At 49.7% G+C, this 21035-nt stretch overlaps 1 protein-coding gene across 2 annotated transcripts in view; it reads right to left on the bottom strand.

Moving 5' to 3' along the window:
* The window catches only part of SEC14L1 (SEC14 like lipid binding 1), a 54390-nt gene extending 35482 nt beyond the window's left edge, over window positions 1–18908 (bottom strand). For both annotated transcript variants that reach the window (XM_045984695.1, XM_045984696.1), the window contains exons 1-3: window positions 18760–18908; window positions 17554–17658; window positions 16480–16572 (exon numbers count right to left, since the gene is read on the bottom strand). In XM_045984695.1, the coding sequence (XP_045840651.1) occupies window positions 16480–16542 (63 nt within the window). In that variant the 5' untranslated portion in view covers window positions 16543–16572; window positions 17554–17658; window positions 18760–18908. The remainder of the gene's footprint in view (window positions 1–16479; window positions 16573–17553; window positions 17659–18759) is intronic.
* Between the last annotated feature and the right edge of the window lie 2127 nt (window positions 18909–21035).

The following is a 21035-nucleotide window of genomic DNA, read 5'->3' as shown; positions in this document are numbered from 1 at the left end:
CTCTCTCTGTCAAATAAATAAATAAAATCTTTAAAAAAAAAAAAAAAAAAAAAAAAAAAAAAAAAAAAAAGAGAACGGCTGGGGAGACGGGGCACTGGGGAGAGAAGTCTTCCTGCCCAGCAGGGAACTGGGTCAGACACAGATCAAAGGGGGAACCCAGAGGAGAAAGGAAGAGGAATTTTAAAGCAAAGGCCATACTCTGGCCCTGTCGAGAATCAGGAGGCAAGGGTGGGGCGTGGGCGGCTGGCTGGTGGGATCCAGGTTGGTCTGGAGGTGGGCCAGCGGCAGCCGGGCCGCCCCTCCATGCTGGCAGGCAGCCCCACAGTCCCTGGGCGAGGCAGCCAGGTGAAAGACTACCACTGGAGGAACGAATTCAACCTCGGTTTTCTCCTTTTTACAATGGAATCAAAGAACACCTACTCCAAAAAATAACACCCTTCCAGTTATAAGTCAGTCAGTTGGTGGTGCGTGCGACTGCTGACCTCAGGGCCAGGAGTTAAAGTCCCATGGTGGACATAGAGCTTACTTAAAGCGGGGGGGGGGGGGGGAGACACCCGGGTGGCTCAGTCAGTCGGTCGGTTAAGCATCCAGGTCAGGCTCTCAGGTCCATGAGATCAAGCCCTGAGTTGGGCTCCCCGTTCAGTGAGGAGTCTGCTTGGGGATTTTCTCCCTCTCTTTCTCTCTACCGACTCCACCACCCCCGCTCACCAGCGCCTGGTCTCTCTCTCTCTCTCTAAAATAAATAGATAAATAAATAGTCTTTAAAAACAAACAAAGAAAAACCCGGTAAGTCCTGGGGCTGTAACGCACAGCGCAGAGGTTATAATCAGTAATACTGTACTGCATATTCGAAAGCTACTAAGAGTCCATCTTAAATGTTACCACAAGAAAAAAATGTGTTAACTATGTGAGGTGATGGATATTGAATTAACTTATTGTAATGATCATTTCACAAATATGTACATCTATCCAAGCACAGCTGTTCACCTTAAACTAATACAATGTTAAATGTCAACTATATCCAAAGAAAGCTGGTGGGGGCCCTGCCCACAGAGTAAGTGCAAGCAGTCAGTGGGATACCGGCAGCGTCCTCCATTTCTTCTGGGTCTAACTTAGATCTGTGGAATTAACACAGTGTATATGCTACTTTTTAAGATTTTATTTTTGAGTAATCTCTGTACGCAGCGTGGGGCTTGAACTTACAACCCCGAGATCAAGAATCACATGCCCTTCCAACTGAGCCGGTCAGATGCCCCAAAAGTTTTAAACTTTTAAAGTTAAAAATATGATGCCATTGTATTTGAGGACCATTTATAAAACAATCAAAAATTCCTTTCATGAAAAAGAAACATGACTTTAAGAATCACGAACGTAAGGGGCGCCTGGGTGGCTCAGTGGTTTAAGCCGCTGCCTTCGGCTCAGGTCATGATCTCAGGGTCCTGGGATCGAGTCCCGCATCGGGCTCTCTGCTTGGCGGGGAGCCTGCTTCCTTCTCACTCTCTGCCTGCCTCTCTGCCTACTTGTGATCTCTCTCTCTCGCTGTCAAATAACTAAATAAATATCTTTAATTAAAAAAAAAAAAATCACGAACGTAAAAGGACCCGCACACACACCTTTCCACAGTCAGGTGACATTGTCACAGTGTGTACACCATGTAGATTTCCACGGCTCTAAGTCAGACCCAGAAGCTGAGGGCGCGACCAACTCCTCTTCTGCGTTCCTGGCCGGCCGATCCAACTAAGGGACAGTCAAGCGAACAAGCTACCACTACGGGCTCAGTTCACCGCACAGAAGGGCTGCACGCTGCTGTGTCAAAGCCCGGCCCCACCTCTGGTTGTTTTCAGCCTCAGGCTGGGTTTCGAGCAAACCCAACTTAAGGACCCGGCTGCCCCGGATTCACGCAAGTGCAGCAAAATCGAACTCCAGGACGGTGCGCACCAAAGCCTGAATAACGTATGAGCGCCTTTTGAGAAAAGGTTTTTGGACCTCTGGTGTTGACCAGTTATTTCTATTATTACGTCACTTAAATATGTACAAACTAGGTAAATACACACATACAATTATAAAGCCCACGACATACGTTTACTAGGAAGGGCGACGAGTTGTTGGAGCCGTTGGAGCCGACGTCTCCTTCAGCGCAGACACAAAGTGACGGCCGGGCACAGCGCGTTCAGACCTGCGGGCCCGCCGGGAGGGGCTGCACGTCGACCCGCCATGCCTGCTGCTTTCTTTAGTCAAATCTTTATTTGTACAGCTCCCTGTCTGCGAGGCACCTTAGCCTACACTTGACTCAAACACATCTTCTACACGGTAATTCCACCTCAATTCTTCTCGCATTTGCTTTCAACCGTGAAAACAGTATTACTGGGGGCACCTGGGTGGCTCAGTGGGTTGAGACTCTGCCTTCCGCTCAGGTCATAATCCCAGGGTCCTGGGATCGAGCCCCGCATCGTGCTCTCTGCTCAGCGGGGAGCCTGCTTCCTCCTCTCTCTCTGCCTGCCTCTCTGCCTGCTTGTGATCTCTGTCAAATAAATAAATAAAAATCTTAAAAAAAAAAAAAAAAGTAACACTATTATTGGGCACCCCCAAATAACCCTAGCAGGAAACCACGTTCTGTCCAATACCACTTAGCTATGTCAGGCACCCAGGTGATCTCGTACTTTTTTTTGACCGTCCAAATAAAAAAACACAACATTAGCCGATCCCTGTTAGAGAACTGAAGGACACGTCAATGGACCCTTGAACACAGTCTGAACCGTGCAGGGCCACAAATACACAGATTTTTTCAATAAATAAGGTACAGTGTGGTAAATGTATTTTTTATGACTTTCTTAACATTTTTTCTTTACCTCATTTGATTGTAGGAATACGGTACATGACAGACATAAAATCTGCGTTAGTCAACTGCTTATGTGACCAGTAAGGCTCCAGTCAACAGCGGGCTATTACTGGTTAAGTTTCTGGTCCAGCAAAAGTTATATGCAGGGGCGCCTGGGTGACTCAGTCGCTGAGCCTCTGCCTTTGGCTCAGGTCGTGATCCCAGTGTCCAAGGATCGAGCCCTGCCTCAGGCTCCCTGCTCGGCGGGAAGCCTGCTTCTCCCACTCCCCCTGTTTGTGTTCCCTCTCTCACTGTGTCTCTCTCTGTCAAATAAATTAAAAAATCTTAAAAAAAAAAAAAAAGTTACATGTAGATTTCTGGGGCGCCTGGGTGGCTCAGTCAGTTAAACAGTTGCCTTCAGCTCAGGTCATGATCTCAGGGTCCTGGGATGGAGCCCCATGTCAGGCTCCCTGCTCAGCTAGGAGACTGCTTCTCTCTCTCTCTCCGCCCGCTGCTCTGCCTACTTGTGATCTCTGTGTGTGTGTGTGTGTGTGTGTGTGTGTGCGTGTGAAATATATAAATAAAATCTTAAAAAAAAAGTTATAAGCAGATTTTTAACTGCACTGGGGGGAGGGGAGGGTCCATGCCCCTAACCCCTGTGTTCAAGGGTCAACTGTGGTTAGGAAAAAACCGGAGCAGACACATCTTTTAAGTAGACCTTTATACTTAAGATACTTCCGTCAATAAATCTTGAAGGTTGAATGTTCCACAGGCCACAATTACTAAAGCCCCAGGCAAGTAAGAGTGTGTGGAGCGCTATGAAAGGTTTTTCTTCTCTCAGGTTTCATGTGCAATCACATGACTGAGCCACGCAAGATCCAACGGCCTCCACAACACGCCACGACTTACCAAAACCATCCCTAATCCATAAACTGCTCGTCTCATCAACGGCAAACAGAGTCTATAGGTGGCAACAAAAATAGCAATTTTGCATATTCCTCCTCAAATCAAGTTGGATTTGGCAGAGTACTGTTTGACTTTCCAGAGTGTAAAAAATAAACCCATGGACTTCAGAAAAGCATCTGGTGTTCCAGGGAATCGCAGCTGTCAGCTTTGAAAGATGCCATGTGTTTGCCCACATAAAAGAATGTAATGAGCTGCGGAAATATTATCCGGCTTCATGAACCAGAATAAAAACTCCATCATCAGGAGGCCGGAAGCAGGAGCTGTATCAGCCCGGCGGGAACATATCTGTCGCGCGCTATTTATTAGAGGCCTGATGTGCAAGTCGCACCGCCGGGGCCTTCCAGCGCCCACTTCCCTGTTCTCTCTGCCACTTCTCGCCCCCGACGGTGGGAGCCACCACTGTACTTTGGGGGCTCTACCCCTGCTGTTAGGTGCTGGTCTTTCTTCAGAACCCAGCAGCAACGGCAGCCACGAGATGTAAATTACAGATATACTTTGAATAGACGGGACCAAATCCAGGGGTATAATTCTTCAAGGAAGTTGTCTTTTGGATCTAGAATCTATTAATACAAAGGACAGGGCACCTGGGTGGCTCAGTGGGTTAAGGGCTATGCCTTTGGCTCAGGTCATGATCCCGGGGTCCTGGGATCGAGCCCCGCATCGGGCTCTCTGCTCAGCAGGGAGCCTGCTTCTTCCTCTCTCTCTCTGCCTGCCTCTCTACCTACTTGTGATCTCTCTCTCTCTGTCAAATAAATAAATAATATCTTTTTTAAAAAAATACAAAGGACAAAAAAACCTAGAAAGCACCACATTTTTCTTCTTGACATTATAGTCAAAAACCAGATCTTAAAAGTGCACAGTAAACACAACAGCCAAAAAGTAGAAGCAACCCAAGTGCCCACTGATGGACGAACAGAGAAACAAAATGTGGTAGATACAGGAAATAGACGAGCCAGCCTTAAAAAGGAAATTCGGACACCTGCTACAACATGGATGACCCGTGAAGAAATGATGTTGGGTAAAAAGCAAATCACAAAAGGACAAATGTAGGATTCCGCTCACATAAGGAACAGTCATAGTTCTATTCAGAAACAGAAAGCAAAAAGAGACGCAGGGTGTCTGCCAGGAGGTGGGGGATGGGGCTTGGTGTGTAACGGGCACAAAGTTTCTGTGCGGAAAGGTGAAAAAGTCCCGCCGGTGAATGGCAGTGACGGCTGCATAACGCTGTGCACACTTAGCCGAACCACACACTCAGAAATGGCTAACGTGGCAGGTTTTATACACCTGTCTACCTACCACACTAAGATATAGTACAAACCTCCTCCACCTGAAAATTACGAAAGTCACACAAATAATTAAATTAAGGCGAGTGCAAAGAAACGCGTGCTATAACTTTGGGATCACAGAACAAACTCAAGAACGGTGGCCTGGAGAAGCACAAAAAGCAGACCAACAGTCTCTCTCTTGGCACGCCGGATCCTTCGGAAGAAAACAGAATGTAACAAGGGTCCCTATAAGACAGCCTGTCGCAGGATCTAGTCCTTTCCAAAAATGTGAAAGTTATAACTGAAACCATCTTCCCTTCCTCCTATTCCATTTGCTACAAATTCTAATTAAGGAGAGCTACGCCCGTGGTTCTCAAACCTGAGACCGTATCAGAACCGGCCACGCCGCTGAGCCGACTCTCAGAAGATCCTGATTCAGTAGAGAATCAGAGCTTAGAAATGCCAGAATTTGCATTCTACACCAACTGTGTGTTTAAAGTAAAACGAAGACAACAGGTGTTTGGGGAAGAGTTCTGAATATTAACAGCATAAATCCTGCAATACAACCAACGATTTCCTAAAGTAAATGAATTTACTTCTTAAAATCTGTACCTTACAGGGTGCCTGGGTAGCTCAGTGGGTTAACCTTCTGCCTTCATCTCAGGTCATGGTCTCAGGGTCCTGGGATCGAGCCCCGCATTGAGCTCTCTGCTCAGCAGGGAGCCTGCTTTCCCCCTTCTCTCTCTGCTTGCCTCTCTGCCTACCTGTGATCTCTGTGTTTCAAATAAATAAATAAAATCTTTAAAAAAAAAAGACTAAAAAAAAAATCTGAACCTTACAGCTTTTAGGCTGGACTTGGTTTTTAAGACACACACAGGGATTCAGCTACGAAAAAGAAGAGAAACACACACATTTATGATTAGGACTACCTAATATTACAGAGTAACTTATTCCTTAAGGAAAAAGAGTCATATGATAATCAACCTTTCAGGTTTAAACTTGAAGATATCTCAAAAAAAAGAAACACACACACACACACACACACCAAAAACCAGACTACCATATTACCAGAGTCAACGTGTTTTTTCTTTTCTTAAGGATTTTATGTATTTATTTGACACAGAGGGAGATCACAAATAGGCAGAGACCAAGGTAGAGAGAGAGGAGGAAGCAGGCTCCCTGCTGAGCAGAGAGCCCGATGCGGGGTTCGATCCCAGGACCCTGAGATCATGACCTGAGCTGAAGGCAGTGGCTTAAACCACTGAGCCACCCAGGCGCCCCAGAGTCAATAATTTTTAAATGAATTTTATGTTCTATAGGAGAACCAGAGAAATGAAATTCTTTTATATTTGGTCTTCATCACTATGGGAGAAAAGCCACTCAAAACACCAAATGATACATAAACTAGGACACATTTTTTTCGTCAACTATAGCAATTACAAACTTCACTGAATATAGACACTGTTCTACCCACAAAACATGATCTGAGTCAGATTCCTTCAAAACATAATTCGAATATAAGTAGTGAATGCGTCCAACCAAAAGAATATGACCCAATGTGACCTTTGGTCAAAATGTTCAGCACCAGAAGCAGAAGGCTCACAGGAACACAAGCGCAGATCCAAGACTGACCGATTCTTCGGCCAAGTCTGCCCCGGAGAGCTCACTCCACGCTCGTGTTACAAGCTGCAAGTGGAGAGACCCGTGAAGTGAGAGCAGCCCGTGAGAGCAGAGAGAGGGAGTCCCACCTGGGAGAAGGGAGTGAGACCAGCTAGAGCCCACCAGGTGGGGAAGAGGGAGGGACACCCCCAGGCAGTTGGCAGAAAGGCCCAGAGGCTGCGGGAAATAGCAGCACAGCACGCTGACCGAACTCCAACTGGTCCAACAGAGCTGGCCGGGTGGCAGCCGTGGGGGGCTCCTGCAGGGAGGTGAGGCTGGGGAGACAAGCAGGAGGAGGGGGGAAGGGCCCCGGGCACCGAGCTGGGTACCAACTGGAGCCTCACTTCGAAGGTGCGAGGCAGACACTTAAGACCTCCAGCACAGAACATGCTCAGGTTTATAATCAGAGCCCCTGGCGGCAGCCCAAAGAGCAGGTGGGTGAGATGGGGTCAGAAGTGAGAGTCCAGAGGCCCTGAGGACGCCAGGAACTGCCAACGGAGAGGAAGCCAACGTGACTGGAGAAGGGCAGATTCAGAAACAGTTCAGGTGGGGTGGCTGGCTGGCTGGGTCAGAGGAGCATGCACGTGACTCCTGACCTCGGGGTCGTGAGTTCCAGCCCCACCTGGGGTGTAAAGATGACTTAAATAAATAAAACTTAAAAAAAAAAAAAAAGTGGGAGGGAGGGAGAAAAAGAAAGACAAACGGTTCAGGAGACATTCTGCACAGGGGAGGGTCTGGTCATCACTGAGCCTGCCAGGACGGCAGCCAGGGTCGCCGAGGTTTCTGGTCTGACGGCAGAGCAAGCCACGTGGCACTCGTCAGAAGCAGATCACAGGAAAAGGCAGAGCTTCCGAGTGGCATTTTACTGGGGTTTTTTTGGTTTGTTTTTTTTGTGTATTTGTTTTCTGTTAGGCTGTGTTCTTTGCACAGGCAGGAGGAGGGAGTGGCTTCTGTTTCAGAGACACTAAATTTGTATATAGTCAAATGGAGATGTCCTAGCAGGCAGCTGGCTGGGAATCTGGGAGCTCCTGAGTGGGAGTCTCGGCTGAAGATAAACTTTGAGAGCTTCTGTTTATAAAGTAACAGCTGAAGCCATGGGTTTAACTGAGGCTGCCCAGGAAGACATGTCCGGTGAGAGAGAACTGGATGGTTCTAAGACAGCATTAACTACCAATTAAAGCACCATGATGTTTATGAGGCCAAGAAAACACGAAAGATACAACCGGTGGTCCCCAAACAGCAAAACAAGTATCATCAGAGGAGTCGTCTGTCTGCCCCCAGAAAGGCATGGAAGTCGGGAGAGAGAGGTGAGATCGGTCAGAGGCACAGGCCGCAGAGTCCCACATGCAGCCTCTAATCAAATATCCAAGATACCGGGGCGCCTGGGTGGCTCAGTGGGTTAAGCCTCTGCCTTCAGCTCAGGTCGTGATCTCAGGGTCCTGGGATAGAGCCCCACATCGGGTTCTCTGCTCAGCAGGGAGCCTGCTTCTCCCTCTCTCTGTCTGCCTCTCTGCCTACTTGTGATCTCTGTCTGTCAAGGGAGCCTGCCTCCTTCTCTCTCTCTGCCTGCCTCTCTGTCTAGTTGTGATTTCTCTCTGTCAAATAAATAAAATATTAAAAAAAATAAAATAAAATAAAACAGGGGTGCCTGGGTGGCTCAGTGGGTTAAGCCTCTGCCTTCAGCTCAGGTCGTGATCTCAGGGTCCTGGGATAGAGCCCCGCATCGGGCTCTCTGCTCGGCAGGGAGCCTGCTTCCTCCTCTCTCTCTGCCTGCCTCTCTGCCTACTTGTGATCTCTGTCTGTCAAATAAATAAATAAAATCTTTACAAAAAAAATATCCAAGACACTGACACACCGCGTGCTTATCAGCAACTCCAAGTGCACTCTGGACGCGCCAGCGCAGAAACACGCAGGAAGGCCATGCAACAGATGGCAAGATTTCTGAATGGAAAAGGGATCCAGCACGCATCAAGACACATAAAGCAGTCACCTTATAGAGAGTGATAGTGACACATACATAAACTTTTGATTTAAAAAAAAAACAAAACAGGCGAGTTCACCTAACATCAAATTGGACCCAGCAAAAGAATCTGAATGCGGCACATGCTCTCGGTTTCAACATGTAAGTCACTCCCTGAGAAATACACAAGACTGTTTCCCGCTTACACAGGTTAAAACCAAGAACGAAGACTCAGTTACGACACCAGGCAAGCCACAGCCTCTCTTCAGCGAACTTCTCTGTGCTCACTTCTCCGACCAGCCTGATATCCCTACCCAGGGCTCCCATGGAAGAAGCACCGTTAGCCAGACCCCTCAGACCACCCCCACCCGCCCTCACCTCACTAGCCCCCAGCCAGGCCTCCACCAGCACCCTCCGCTCTCAGTCAGACCTGCCAGGAGATGAACTCCTTTCAAGTGCTTTCTGTGTGAAAAATTAGAACCGATGAAGTCGGTTAAAAAGTAACTATGGATAGACTCAGTTTAATGGGAAAGAGTATTTTGCATCTTATTTGCAAGTCCACATTCTTGAAGAGGGTCACTGCGGCCAAAGAGGAGCAGCAGGTTTTCGCCACTAAATCAGTAAGGCCAATCGCCGTCATCAAGCATTTCAGCCAGAGCTGCTACAAGTCGCTGACCTGATTCGAGGCTCCATCTGCTCCTATCCGCTACTGTGAACAATCAAGTCAGCCAAAGGTCAGGGGGACGGGACTGGACGATGACCCAGTTTCTCTAACAAAGTGAGGGCATGAAAGGAAACAAAGGGAAGGGAGAATGTGGGAGAAGCGTGGAGAATGAAGACACAAAAACCAAGAGCAATGGCTGATCTGGAGCGGGATCCAAACAATTTCTGAAAAGACATCGTCCTAGACAGTCAAGATAAGTCTGAACACAGTGTTTTTGTTCAATATGATGAGGACATTGTGGTAACTGTGTTTACAAAAGAAAAAGGTCCTTATTGGTTAGAGATACATGCTTCAGGAGTTAGGGATGAGTTCGCAAGATGTCTGAAATCTACTTGAAATACACCAGGCAAAGAAGGGGGAGGGGCAGATGACACAGTTGTAGGGGCAAAGCGCTGCTCCTGCCGGCAGGGGCCATGGGCCCGCGGCACTAACTGGACACTTCATCCTCTCTACTCATACATGCTTGAAAATGTCCGTAACACAAGGTTTCGGGGTTTCTGTCTGGTATTTTGTGTTTTCACAAAAACAGGTAAATCAAAGAGGCAAGGAGCTGAGTCAGATCCTGCTTTATTTCTCCTTTGGATATTTCCTACCGAACCACAACTGTCTTCACCCTAGCACATTAAAAATAATCTGGAATGCATAACGTGTTGGCAAGTGGGTGTAAGAGAAGGGAAAATGCCTAGTTCTATACAAAGGAGCATGTAATGGAAGTGTACTATAATTGTCCATTTCCAGAACTAAGTGAGCCTGACTAATTACACCCCAGCTTGTATTAAATGCGATAGGACTCACACTATGGCACTTGTACAGCCTATAAATGAGAAGACTACAATATCCCCCCACTGAAAACTGACCTTAATACGCCACCAAAGAAACTGGATCATTTCCCTCCATTCCTGGACTTGAATAAATTGCTGAAAGTCAGCTACCCAAAATACATGACACCGATTATTCACCTCTGAGTAAAAACAAATCCCACTGCCCATCAAGCTGCCTGAAGATACAACCCCGCCTCGATCAATGCGAGGACGTATTTCAGTATCACCATGAGAAACTGGGAAACCAGAGTCAGGGATGCTGAAAGGCCCAGGGATGAAATCTAGGATGAGAGGAAGAAGATGTGCTTCAAGAAGAACAATGAGTGGTGCCTGGGTGGCTCAGTGGGTTAAGCCTCTGCCTTCGGCTCAGGTCATGATCTCAGGGTCCTGGGATGGAGCCCCGCATCGGGCTCTCCGCTCAGCAGGGAGCCTGCTTCCCTTCCTCTCTCTCTGCCTGCCTCTCTGCCTGCTTGTGATCTCTGTCAAATAAATAAAATAAAATATTAAAAAAAGAAAACAACAACAACGAGAGAAGGGACGACAACACTTAAATCTAAAATGCCGCTCAAAGCCCCACATGCGTGCGACTCAAGTCAGAGGGAGAAAATTTCTTCGGGATGATGCACGGGGCTTCAGGAGGCAGGTGGCTGCCAGGAAGGGTGAGCAAGGACAAAGCATGTCCGGGTTCCAGTGGACTTGTGCCCCTCCGCCCCAGCCAACCTGAGCAACGATGGAAGTGGGGTGGCTCATGGGCCGGGCCGCCTCCGCAGGAAGCGCTCTATTTCCCGGATTTCTGCACACCTCGCTCTCACCCCAAAAAGACCAGCCTCAGTTCAACTCAACGTGGGGCTCTTCTCACAGCAGCCCCCAATACAAGTCTGCCTGGGGTCCCCAGGCATCCCCTAATGTTTTGATACAGAAAACTTGAATGAATAGAATAAAGCCTAAATATAAGTAGGAATTCCTGTTTAATCTAAAAGAAATCTTAAAAATAAAAGAAATACACACATTCAGAGAAGTCATTTACTTATTGATTCATTTCACCTCGTATTTGAGGTAGGGAAGTGGGGAGGGCGTGGGAATCGCTAGGCCCTGTCCTCCCTGCTCTGTCTGCGGGCTAATTCCTCCACACCACAGCCCGACACCAGGTAACTGGCCTAGTCACTGGGCCCCAGCTGGTCTGTGGCAGGGACTAGACGTGCACCCAACTCACAGCAAATCTCTCCCGCCTGCCCTCCTCATCTAGTCTCAGCGGGAAGCCAGGAGACACCTGGGGAAAGGGAAAAGAGGCTAAAAACACAAAGAATGAAACAAACAAAAATACGACAGAGAAGAGCACAAGCAAATGTAGCGGGGCGGGGGGGGGGGGTGGTGGTAGGGACCTCAGTGGCGACTGCTCACCGGCAAACGCCTTCTCTGTTTGTTCAACCCACAAAAGCGCGTCGCTCGAACTACTGGTGAGCTGCCGGTCAACAGGGCTTCGTATACTTTATGAAGATGTAAAAAAAAAAAAAGTCAGATTCATCACAAAAGGGCTCTCTCTGCTCCTAGAGGAAGCGCTGGTAACTGAAAATCGCAGTGCGTCACTTGTCTTCCACGGAGAAAACATACTCTTTCGTCTGAAAACGGGCCATGGGGTTACACGTGCGGTCTGAGCTCCCAGCAGACCCACCTCCCAAAGCTTCTGCACACAGACGTCCGCTGACCGGGTGCAAGCCGGGGCCTAGACGTGCTCAGCGCCAACACGTGAGGGAACGAGAACAACTCCGCGAAGTCACTGCCCCCGAGGAACGTATGAATAGCGGCGCGGAACCGGGAGCATAAACCCCGGGGAGCCGGGGAAGCAGCTGACCCTGACGAGCCTGATGACAAGACATGGGAGGAGCAGGAGAGGCCCGGGCTGCCCCTCAGAGGCCGGGGAGGTGGGCGAGGTCAGCAGGACCGGGACTCACACAAACGGGATGGGGAGAAGCAAGCAGGGAAGGGGAGGAGGGAACTGTCAAAAGGGTGCACAGGCCGGAAAAACACCGTGCGGCGCCCAGAACAGCACAGGACGCATTTAAAAATCCATGTTTGTGAAGTAAGGTCAAACAGAGAAAGCAGGACAGGAAGGGCCTCGAGGAAGAGCACGGGAGTTTACAGCAGGTGAGACAGTAAGAGGTCACACAAATGGGACTGCCAAGTGGACACAGCGTCTGGCAGGAGAACACGGGGTGACCTGAAGGCATACAAGATGGAACAAGCAGGAGACAAAGGGACAGAAACGCGGGACCGGAGGACACAGTCAGAGGCTGTGTCTGCTGGACCGCAGATGGCAGGGGACGCTGGAAGGCGGCTGGTGCTCCTGAGAGCAGAGCCCTGGGCCACACCGTGCTGGCATGGGGGGGGCGACGGGGCCTCGCCCATCACAGGCTCCACCAGGTCAAAACAATAGCTGTCCTGGGGCCTGGGGCCGAAAGGGATAAGGGGCCAGTCCTCACCCCACTTGGGCGCGCTGGCGCCAGGCTGGCTCCCTGGGCCGCGGAAGACAGAGGGCAGGCCCTTTCCCAGCAGCCCAGAGGTACGGGGCCCTGTCCCAGCCACCCTCCCACGCCCTCTTCCACCTCTCCCCGCTCCTTCACCTCTCCTCGGGTTGGCAGGAAGAGGCCTGCAACATCAGGGGGAAAGCTGTGCTTGAAAATGTTTCGTTTCAAAACTGTGTTTCCCCCCAGAAATGTCAACATGAAACTCACCTGCGAGCGCATCAGAGTCCTCCCTGCCATGCCAAGCTCCTGCTCTGTGGGATCCCCTCGCTCTGCCTGGGTGAGACCCCAAATCTTAATTGTCCTTCAGGGATACATTATGCCTCCCGGCAGTCCAGGCAGAGACTGCACAAGCCAGAGGCAAGCTGGGGAACATGAACTTTGGGGAGCCCCTGCAGGCTGCCGAAAGGCCGACTACGTGCGCCTTGGGCTCCTCACCCTCCAAGGAGAGACAGGGGCTCTCAGGCCATTTCTCCACTCACTGAAGCACTAACATGCTGCTTCTGGGCAAACGTCTCACAAAAGCAAGCCCTCAAAATGCCCTAAGGGCCCGGGGGCAAACTCCCCTCCATCTTGCTTGCTTGCCATCTAATTCAAAGGAGTCAGTGAAAGCATCAACATGATTTCTTCATGCTACGGGTACACTGATCCCAAAAGATAAATTTTCATTAAATCAATCAAATGCAATTAACAAAGAGGAGGCCCACCTATCGCTAGTTACACTAGGCAATTTCCACCTAAGCCATTTTCTGGCAATACTGAACTCAGTCACTCTCCCAGTTGACAGACAAGGCCATGTGTCAACTGACTGGTATTTTCCCCAACAGTATCCTCCCCCCAGGGGCCACCCTGAAGCAAGACTTAGAAGCTCAAATGGATTCCCCAGGCCGACCACCTGCCCAGCACTCCCACCACTACCCAGCCCTGGCTGTGGCGCTCTCTCAAATCCCTTTCCCTGCAGGGGCGTCTGGCTGGTTCAGTCGGTAGGGCATGGGACTCTCGGGTCTCTGGACTGAAAGTTCGAGCCCCACACTGGGTAAGGAGCTTACTTAAAAATAAAGTCTTAAAAAAAAAAAATTCTCTTGAAGCTAGAGTTTTGTTCCTGCTTTAACTGTCTCTCTTCACCCTGAAGAACGGCACAGAATATTTCCAGACTAAATCTATTATACTACTGTTCCTCCTCAATGAAAAAAAACAATAAAGCAAGGTAAATAAAGAAAATTGTAGGACATACAATTCCAGTCCAAAAAGTGGCCAATGACACCATACAAAACTTAAAACATTCTAGCTCCTGTCTCATTCTGGAAGGAGAATATATTTCATTTTCAGATTATAAAATATTTTCCACAACCCAAAAGAAAACGACTACTTGCCTCAAAACAAAAGCAATTTAAAAATGAGTTTATTTTAAAAGCTTAGTGGGATGGTTCAGAACTTCAATTTCAAATTCTTCTGTAAATCCACGCATAAAATGGGCAGGACAAAAGTCACCATTTTGAAAATAGTCAAGTAAGGAAAATAAGGAAGTTGATCATTAGACAGTCAAAACTCCTCTTTATGAACTAATGTCTGCAGAAGTGACTCCAAAAAACCTTTGCCTCCCACAATCAGAGTTACATTGAGCTTTTAAGATCTACTGAAAGTTTTACAAAACGAATGCACCACTCCCAACTCCTGTGCCCGCTGCAGACCTGGCCCGGCCCACAGGGGGCCACTGGGCCCCACTGCTCCCCACACCTCTCCCCCAACTCCACCAGCCTCTGCCACCGCCCGGGGTGAATAACCCACAAGCTAGCCAATAACCTACAGCCTCACTCCGGGGGGGGGGTGGGGGCGGGGGTGCCCAGATCGAGTCTCTCGAATCTGAACTGAAACATGACAAGACTCGGTCACTTAGAAACTGAAAGAATGCAGTGATCGAGAACTTGTGACCAGGCCGAGCTAGGGCTGGAGGGGCTCTGAATAGCTCAAAGGGCACAGGAGCTGAAGCACAGGGGAGGGAAAACCAGGAGTGGGCAAAGCAGCCGACTGGCAGGGGAAGGGGAAGAGAGGCTCCCCACTATGGAGCAAGGCCGAGTCCCGCGGGGTGAAGTTCCAGGGACAAGTGCAGCTGAGGTTCCCAGAGCTGCCGGGAACCACCTTCCAAGGCCCGGTTCTTGGAGCTCAGCCCAGCCAGTTTGCATTCCTGCGTTTCTGCGCGATTCCCATCACCCCATCGCACCACATGCGTTCCCACGAACAATACCCCTTCTCAGGCTCTCTGGAGTGGGTCTTTGCTGCATACGACCAAAAGCCAAAGCGGCACGCACAACATGCAAACAGGAAACAAGCCTTTCTGATAAACCATTCACAGAAAATACTGAACAGTCCTAGTGTTTAAGGGAAACACGGAGGCGCCTGGCTGGCTCCATCAGTCAAACACAGGACTCTTGATCTCGGGGTTATGAGTTCGAGCCCCGCACAGGGCATAGAGATTATGTAAAAATGAAATCTTCAAGAGAAAAAAAAAAAAAAAGGAAATGCAGAACTAAAAACACCACCCCCATGCCAAAAGAAAACTCCCCAAAACCTCACACGGACCGAGAAGAGGCACAAGGGAACTTTCTGAGGTAATGGGCGGGAAGGTTCTGCATCCGACAGAGGTGTGGGTCACTCTTCCATCAAAACTGATCAAACTGTTCACCGAACGTGACCATTTCACTGTATGTAAATTACGTCTCAGTTTTTTAAAATTCCCTAAATCTAAACTGTTTCTTTGAGACGGCTTGCGTTTTGGGGGTTATTTTTGAAAACTATATTGCTCTGGATAGATCTCACCAACGAGGCTGCCCAGAAGCAGCCAGATGCAAAAACACCTGAGTTTCTAGTTAAATATAGACCAGAAACAGCCAACACTCATCAATGGCGTCCGGAGTCAGAGCAGCGGCTAACTCTGAGGTGGGAGGGAGGGGGCAAGTGGGACTCCTCGCTGGGCTGGTATCTGGATCTTGATCTTGGTCCAGTTGGGCATTTCCATGGTTATGTTCATGACCAAAGCATTTCCTGTACTTAGGCTGTATTACACCTTAACAGTAACACAGAAAAGAAAGAATACCCAAGAATAGTCTAAAAGTGATTGAAAAAGATTTGTTTTGCATCTAGTGAAATGCTTATTTTCAGCCAAACTCTTCAGATGAATAACAAAGAAAATTAAGGCTTGAGTTAACCCGTTTGTGGAGTTCTGCTATGCCACAACGAACTTGACTTCAGGGGGAAAAACTCATTCAGCAGAGTCGTTAGAATCATCAAATTGAACGCCATCCCGCCATCTCGTAGTGCTCATTGTTATATAACCGAATTCCGACAATCAGAACATGCTTCTGAAGGAGCAGCAAAGGGAAGAAAAGCCAATCTCCACATCCCTTTTCTACTTCAACGAACAAACAAAAAGAGCAAAATCCAGAGGAAGAAGTATTTAGTCAGAAACCCACTTCGGTGTTTTCAGAGAGAATTAACTCAAATTCACATATTAATCAGAGGTGCATTTAAAAAAAAAACAAAACACGCGGGTTTTCATTTTTAAAGATTAACGGTTTAAAAACATTTCAAGAACTCTAGATCCTGATCATAAGCATAAAAACAGAGTAAGTAACAGCAGAGCAATGGAAACAAATTATAAAATTAACACCTGTTTACAGATCATCCCATTTGAATACTTAAAAAAAAAAAACAGCCAAAGACTAAATTAAAATGTCAAGTACTTACAGCCATAATTAATTCAAAGGGGTGTTTATACACCCTCACGGGTGACTGGTATTTCTGCACCATGATTGTAACACAACAGCAATCCTCTCACACCTGCAAAATACAAATATATAAGATTAAAAAAGCCATGATTAAGTCTGGAAAAAATTATGTGGGCATTTACTCATCATACCACAGTCTAACTGTAGAAAGGGACCTCAATAGGTCACATAATTCCCTACACACAAAATCCCGAAGAGGACGCTTGGACTGTACAAGGAAGGAGAAGGTGAAAAGACAGTAAGACAGGGTGAATGAAGTCCAAGTGTTATGAGGGAACAGCTGTGCTCCGGCCCCCCTGGGGTCTCTCCAGGGGCTGGGCTGGGTGCAGGATCCCAGTTCTTTCCAGCACTGAAACGTTATGATCCAATAATTAGTTCCTGAATCATTTTCCCTGCCTTAGCTAAATAAAAGTGATAGCACCTCAAGATATTAAGTCTGGTGACACACAAAAATAAACACGGGAAAAAACCCTACAGTGTCTCAAATTATAATACTCCTCAAAAGCTAGCTTCAAAGTAAACTTGTCAATCCCTGTTTTCTAACTGCGTAGACTGCAATTTCAGAGACCTGTCTTCAAACGGACAGCAACACCAAGCACTCCAGCTGAGTGGACCTCCAGCCTCAGACCGATGTTGATGACTGTCAATAATCACTAAACGCTGCCTACTTCCCAGAGAAAGGACTCCTACGGGATAACCTATTCCCACTCTGGTGCCAGTCTACACGTATTTTTCTGAAAAACACACGTTTTTTGGAGTCCTCTGTGTGACTTTACTTTCCTATTTAAAGGTGAGGAAGAAGGGGCGCCTGGGTGGCTCAGTGGGTTAAGCCTCTGCCTTCAGCTCAGGTCATGACCCCAGGGTCCTGGGATCGAGCCCTGCATTGGGCTCTCTGCTCAGCGGGGAGTCTGCTTCCCCCCACTCTCTCTGCCTGCCTCTCTGCCTCCTTGTGATCTCTCCTTCCTGTCAAATAAATAAAATCTTCTAAAAAAAAAAAAAAAGTGAGGAAGAAAGATAAATCCAAAGAGCCTACCTGTCCTGCTGAGAATAATCATTAAGGATGTCACTTCATGCTGAATACGGTCAGAGAATATTCGAACCTAGAAAACGGAATATCCTCAAGGTGCCCAAAGTCTAGCTGGAATAAAAAAAAACAAAAACGGAGATATATTTTATTTCAGAAGATTCTTATCTCTATCGTTCCATTTTACCAGGTCTGGAACTCCCTGGTGTGTTTGTTCAGCGTATCTCTCCCGGCAAGAACAGGTTCTGTTGATCAACACTGGCAGTCCGAAAGCTGCTACAGAACTACTCCCGGTGACCTCAAAGCAGTCATTTGACTTCCTTCGGACTCGGTTTCACCTCTGTAAAATGAGGTTTCGGGTGAGATAATCTCGAAGAACGTCCAACTCTGAAATCACAACGTTCAGAGCCAAACTCCGGAGTCCTGCGCCTCTCTCCGCCCGGCACTAATACTGGGTCTGGGACTGGCAGGTCCCGAGGCGCCGGGACCACGTTCTATTCCGCTCTGCAAGCCCGACCAGGCTGGTGCACAATTCTGAAATGGGGAAAATTAACTTTAGAGCATCTCCCAGAGACGGGGAGGCTGGTTACAGGGTATAAAAAGGGATGCGGGGGTTGGGGGAGACTTGAAAAGCAGAATGCTCGGTGGAGACACTCTAACACCCATTCAGGATTCCACAGCCCGGAAGAACCCAGAGTGACTACGCCGGGGAACCTGCTAATTCACGAGCTTCTCAACTCCTGCCGGCGCCCCGCTTCGGATGCTCAGGTCCGGAGAAACGTCCTACGTGGGACTCCGGAGTTACAACGGCCAGGTGGCATCCTGGACCAGGGCAGCCTCTATTGCATGACAATCGGTGCTTAAAAATTAGCCAATGGCCGGAACCAGGGAGTCCGCCGCGCGCAGGCGGAGGGGCGGCCGGGCCCTCGGGCAGGTCCGGGGGGTCCAGCGCCGCGGCTCCCGCGGGGCCCCAGCCCCGGCCAGTCCGGGGGTGGGGAGCCGAGGGCGGGCGTGGACCCCAAAGTCTGCTTCCCCCAGGGAGGCCTCCCGGAGTGCGAAGGCGGGGGTGAGGATGGAGGCTACCGGGGCAGCGGGGGCGGTGGGGCCCGCTCCTGCCCCGGCGGAGGAAGCAAAGGGGCCGCGAAGAGCCTCGCGGCGCTGGGAGGGGCCGGGCCGGGGGCGCGCTCGGAGCCCGCCGCGGAGACGCGCGCCTACCTCTTGTCAGAAAGGCCGGGCCCGGGACGCGGGGAAGCGGGGGGCGCTCATGCCGGCGGCTCCGTGGTGCCGTCGCCGTTCCACTGCCGGCGGCCGCAGCTCCGCCGCCGGTTCCGGGGAGTGGACCGCGGGCTGGGGGGCGCGAGCGGGAGGGGCGCGGCGAGGCTCGAGTGGTTGTTACGGGTGACGGGGAGGGCGGGGCCGGGCGGCCAGAAGGAGCGCGCGTGCGCGAGCGCAGCCGACGGACGGAGGCGGGCGCTACGACCGTTGCTAGGGGAGGGGAAGGGGGGCTCCACCCGGGCCGAGCCGCGCTGCGCAGGCGCCATCTCGGGGGCCGGCGGGCGTGGGAGGAGCTCGGAATTGGCGCCGGCCCTGACGCACCGGCTGGTCTCACTAGAGGCCGCTGGCTCCGCCCTGTTTGCGTCACGGGGCGGGGCGAGGGCGAGGGGCGGAGCGAGATGCCAAAGGAGGCCGCGGGCCCGGGTCCCCGCCCCGCTTTCTGGTTTTGCGGCTGCCCGGGGCCGGGCCCAGGGCGCTGTCCCGAGATCCGGCCGGCGCCGGAGGGCCGGGCCCTCCTCATTTTTTGTGCACTGCTCCTCCTGCGGTGCCCTGACCACATTCTCGCCGAGTAAGGCAGCGAGTGCCCGGGCTCGGGAGCGGCTGGGTGGAGCCGAGTGTCGTCTTGTCTACACGTCCGGACCCCGCGGTGTAGCTGACGTGGGGCCAGGAGGGCGGCGTTCCGGCGGGACAGCGCCGTTCCCGCCGCAGCTCCGAAGCTCGAGTGGGATGCACGCGGAGACGCGGCCCCTGAGGGGCGCAGGACCGGGGAGGGCCACCGCGCTCGTCCGCCCACACGGCGCGTTCTGCGGCGGTGTCCCCGCTGCGCCCTCCGCGTGAGTCACCCTGGGCGGCCGCACGTCGGATGCACAGCCCATTTCCGGAGCGGCTGCGGAATTTCCTTCAGGGCCAGTTGAGCAGCCAAACGAGAACATCGAGAACATCGCTGGTAACTTGATCACGCCTCGTTTTTCACAAACCATCATTTTCCAGCTGGAGCACCCACACTGCCCACGGCGCTCAGCTCCGACTGGCTTTCGCCTGTTTGTAAAAATCACATCCACCTTGGAAAGATGCTTCCCAAAAGAGACAGCCCGGGAATGACGAGCCTCCTGGTGGGAGTGAACAGCAGCTCCTAGGAAATGGTCTTGGTGAAAACTGACCGGATCTGATAAGCCTGTAGGTGTAACCACCAATTTACAGGACACGGAGGACAGAGGAACAGGCCAAATGATACCATGGGGAAAACAATTGCCTGAATGTCAACCCTGCAAGACAAACATTCTTTATCAGATAAACTCCAACGGAAGGAAAGGGGGAAGGGCCTACAAGGGGTTGGGAGATCACCGAGCTGTACACTTTTATCTGTATATAGTACACTTCAGTTAAAACTTTTCAAGAAAAAAACAGACCCGAGACATCAACCTATTCCAGTACATGAACTTGATTTCCATCCTGATTTTCATGAAGTGTTATGAAACCAGGGAGCTTAAACACTTTGAACATACAGTGATACCAAAAAATTACTAATTTTTAAGGTGGGATATGGTATTATGGCTAACATTTTTCAAAGAAGCCCTGTCTTTTAGGGACATGCTGAAATATTTTAGAGCAAAATGACGTATTGTCCAGGATTACCTTCAAAATAAACCAGGTGGGGCAAAGAGGGAGTAAAGGCTTAGATGAAATAAGACTGGTCCTAAGTTGATAATTGATCATTGCGTGATTGTGTTCACATCTGTATATGTTTGTAATCACCAATAACAAAACATTTTTCACACACACAAAAGATGGCCTGTCACCCCTGAGGCTGGCAAATCAAGACATAATTACAGAAGAGGTATTTGAAAATGTCTCAAGAAATAGTAGTATCAGTCCTACAAGAACAGACTCCCAAGGAATCTAATTTGAAGGAAACAACCCTTGTTTAGATGTATAAATTATGGTATGTTCGTTTTTAAATCAGTCCTACTGCGCAAGGGTCTGAAACCCGTAAGAAAGTATACTGAGGGACATACTACAGAGTTCAATGAAAAGAACCAATCCCCGTCTTGTTAGCACACATACGCGGAGCTCTTACTGTATGGCAGACCCTGTGTGAGGCATAACGATGAGTACGGTGTGGAAGAGAGAGCAGAGAAGTGAGGGGATCAGGGTTGGCGGTCGGTGACAACAACCCCCAGAGTAAAAGTGTCATGACAAAATAGAAACGTATGTCC

Source organism: Meles meles, chromosome 18, assembly GCF_922984935.1.
Source record: "Meles meles chromosome 18, mMelMel3.1 paternal haplotype, whole genome shotgun sequence".
Taxonomy (NCBI): Eukaryota; Metazoa; Chordata; class Mammalia; order Carnivora; family Mustelidae; genus Meles; species Meles meles.
This window is presented reverse-complemented; position numbering and strand designations above follow the sequence as displayed.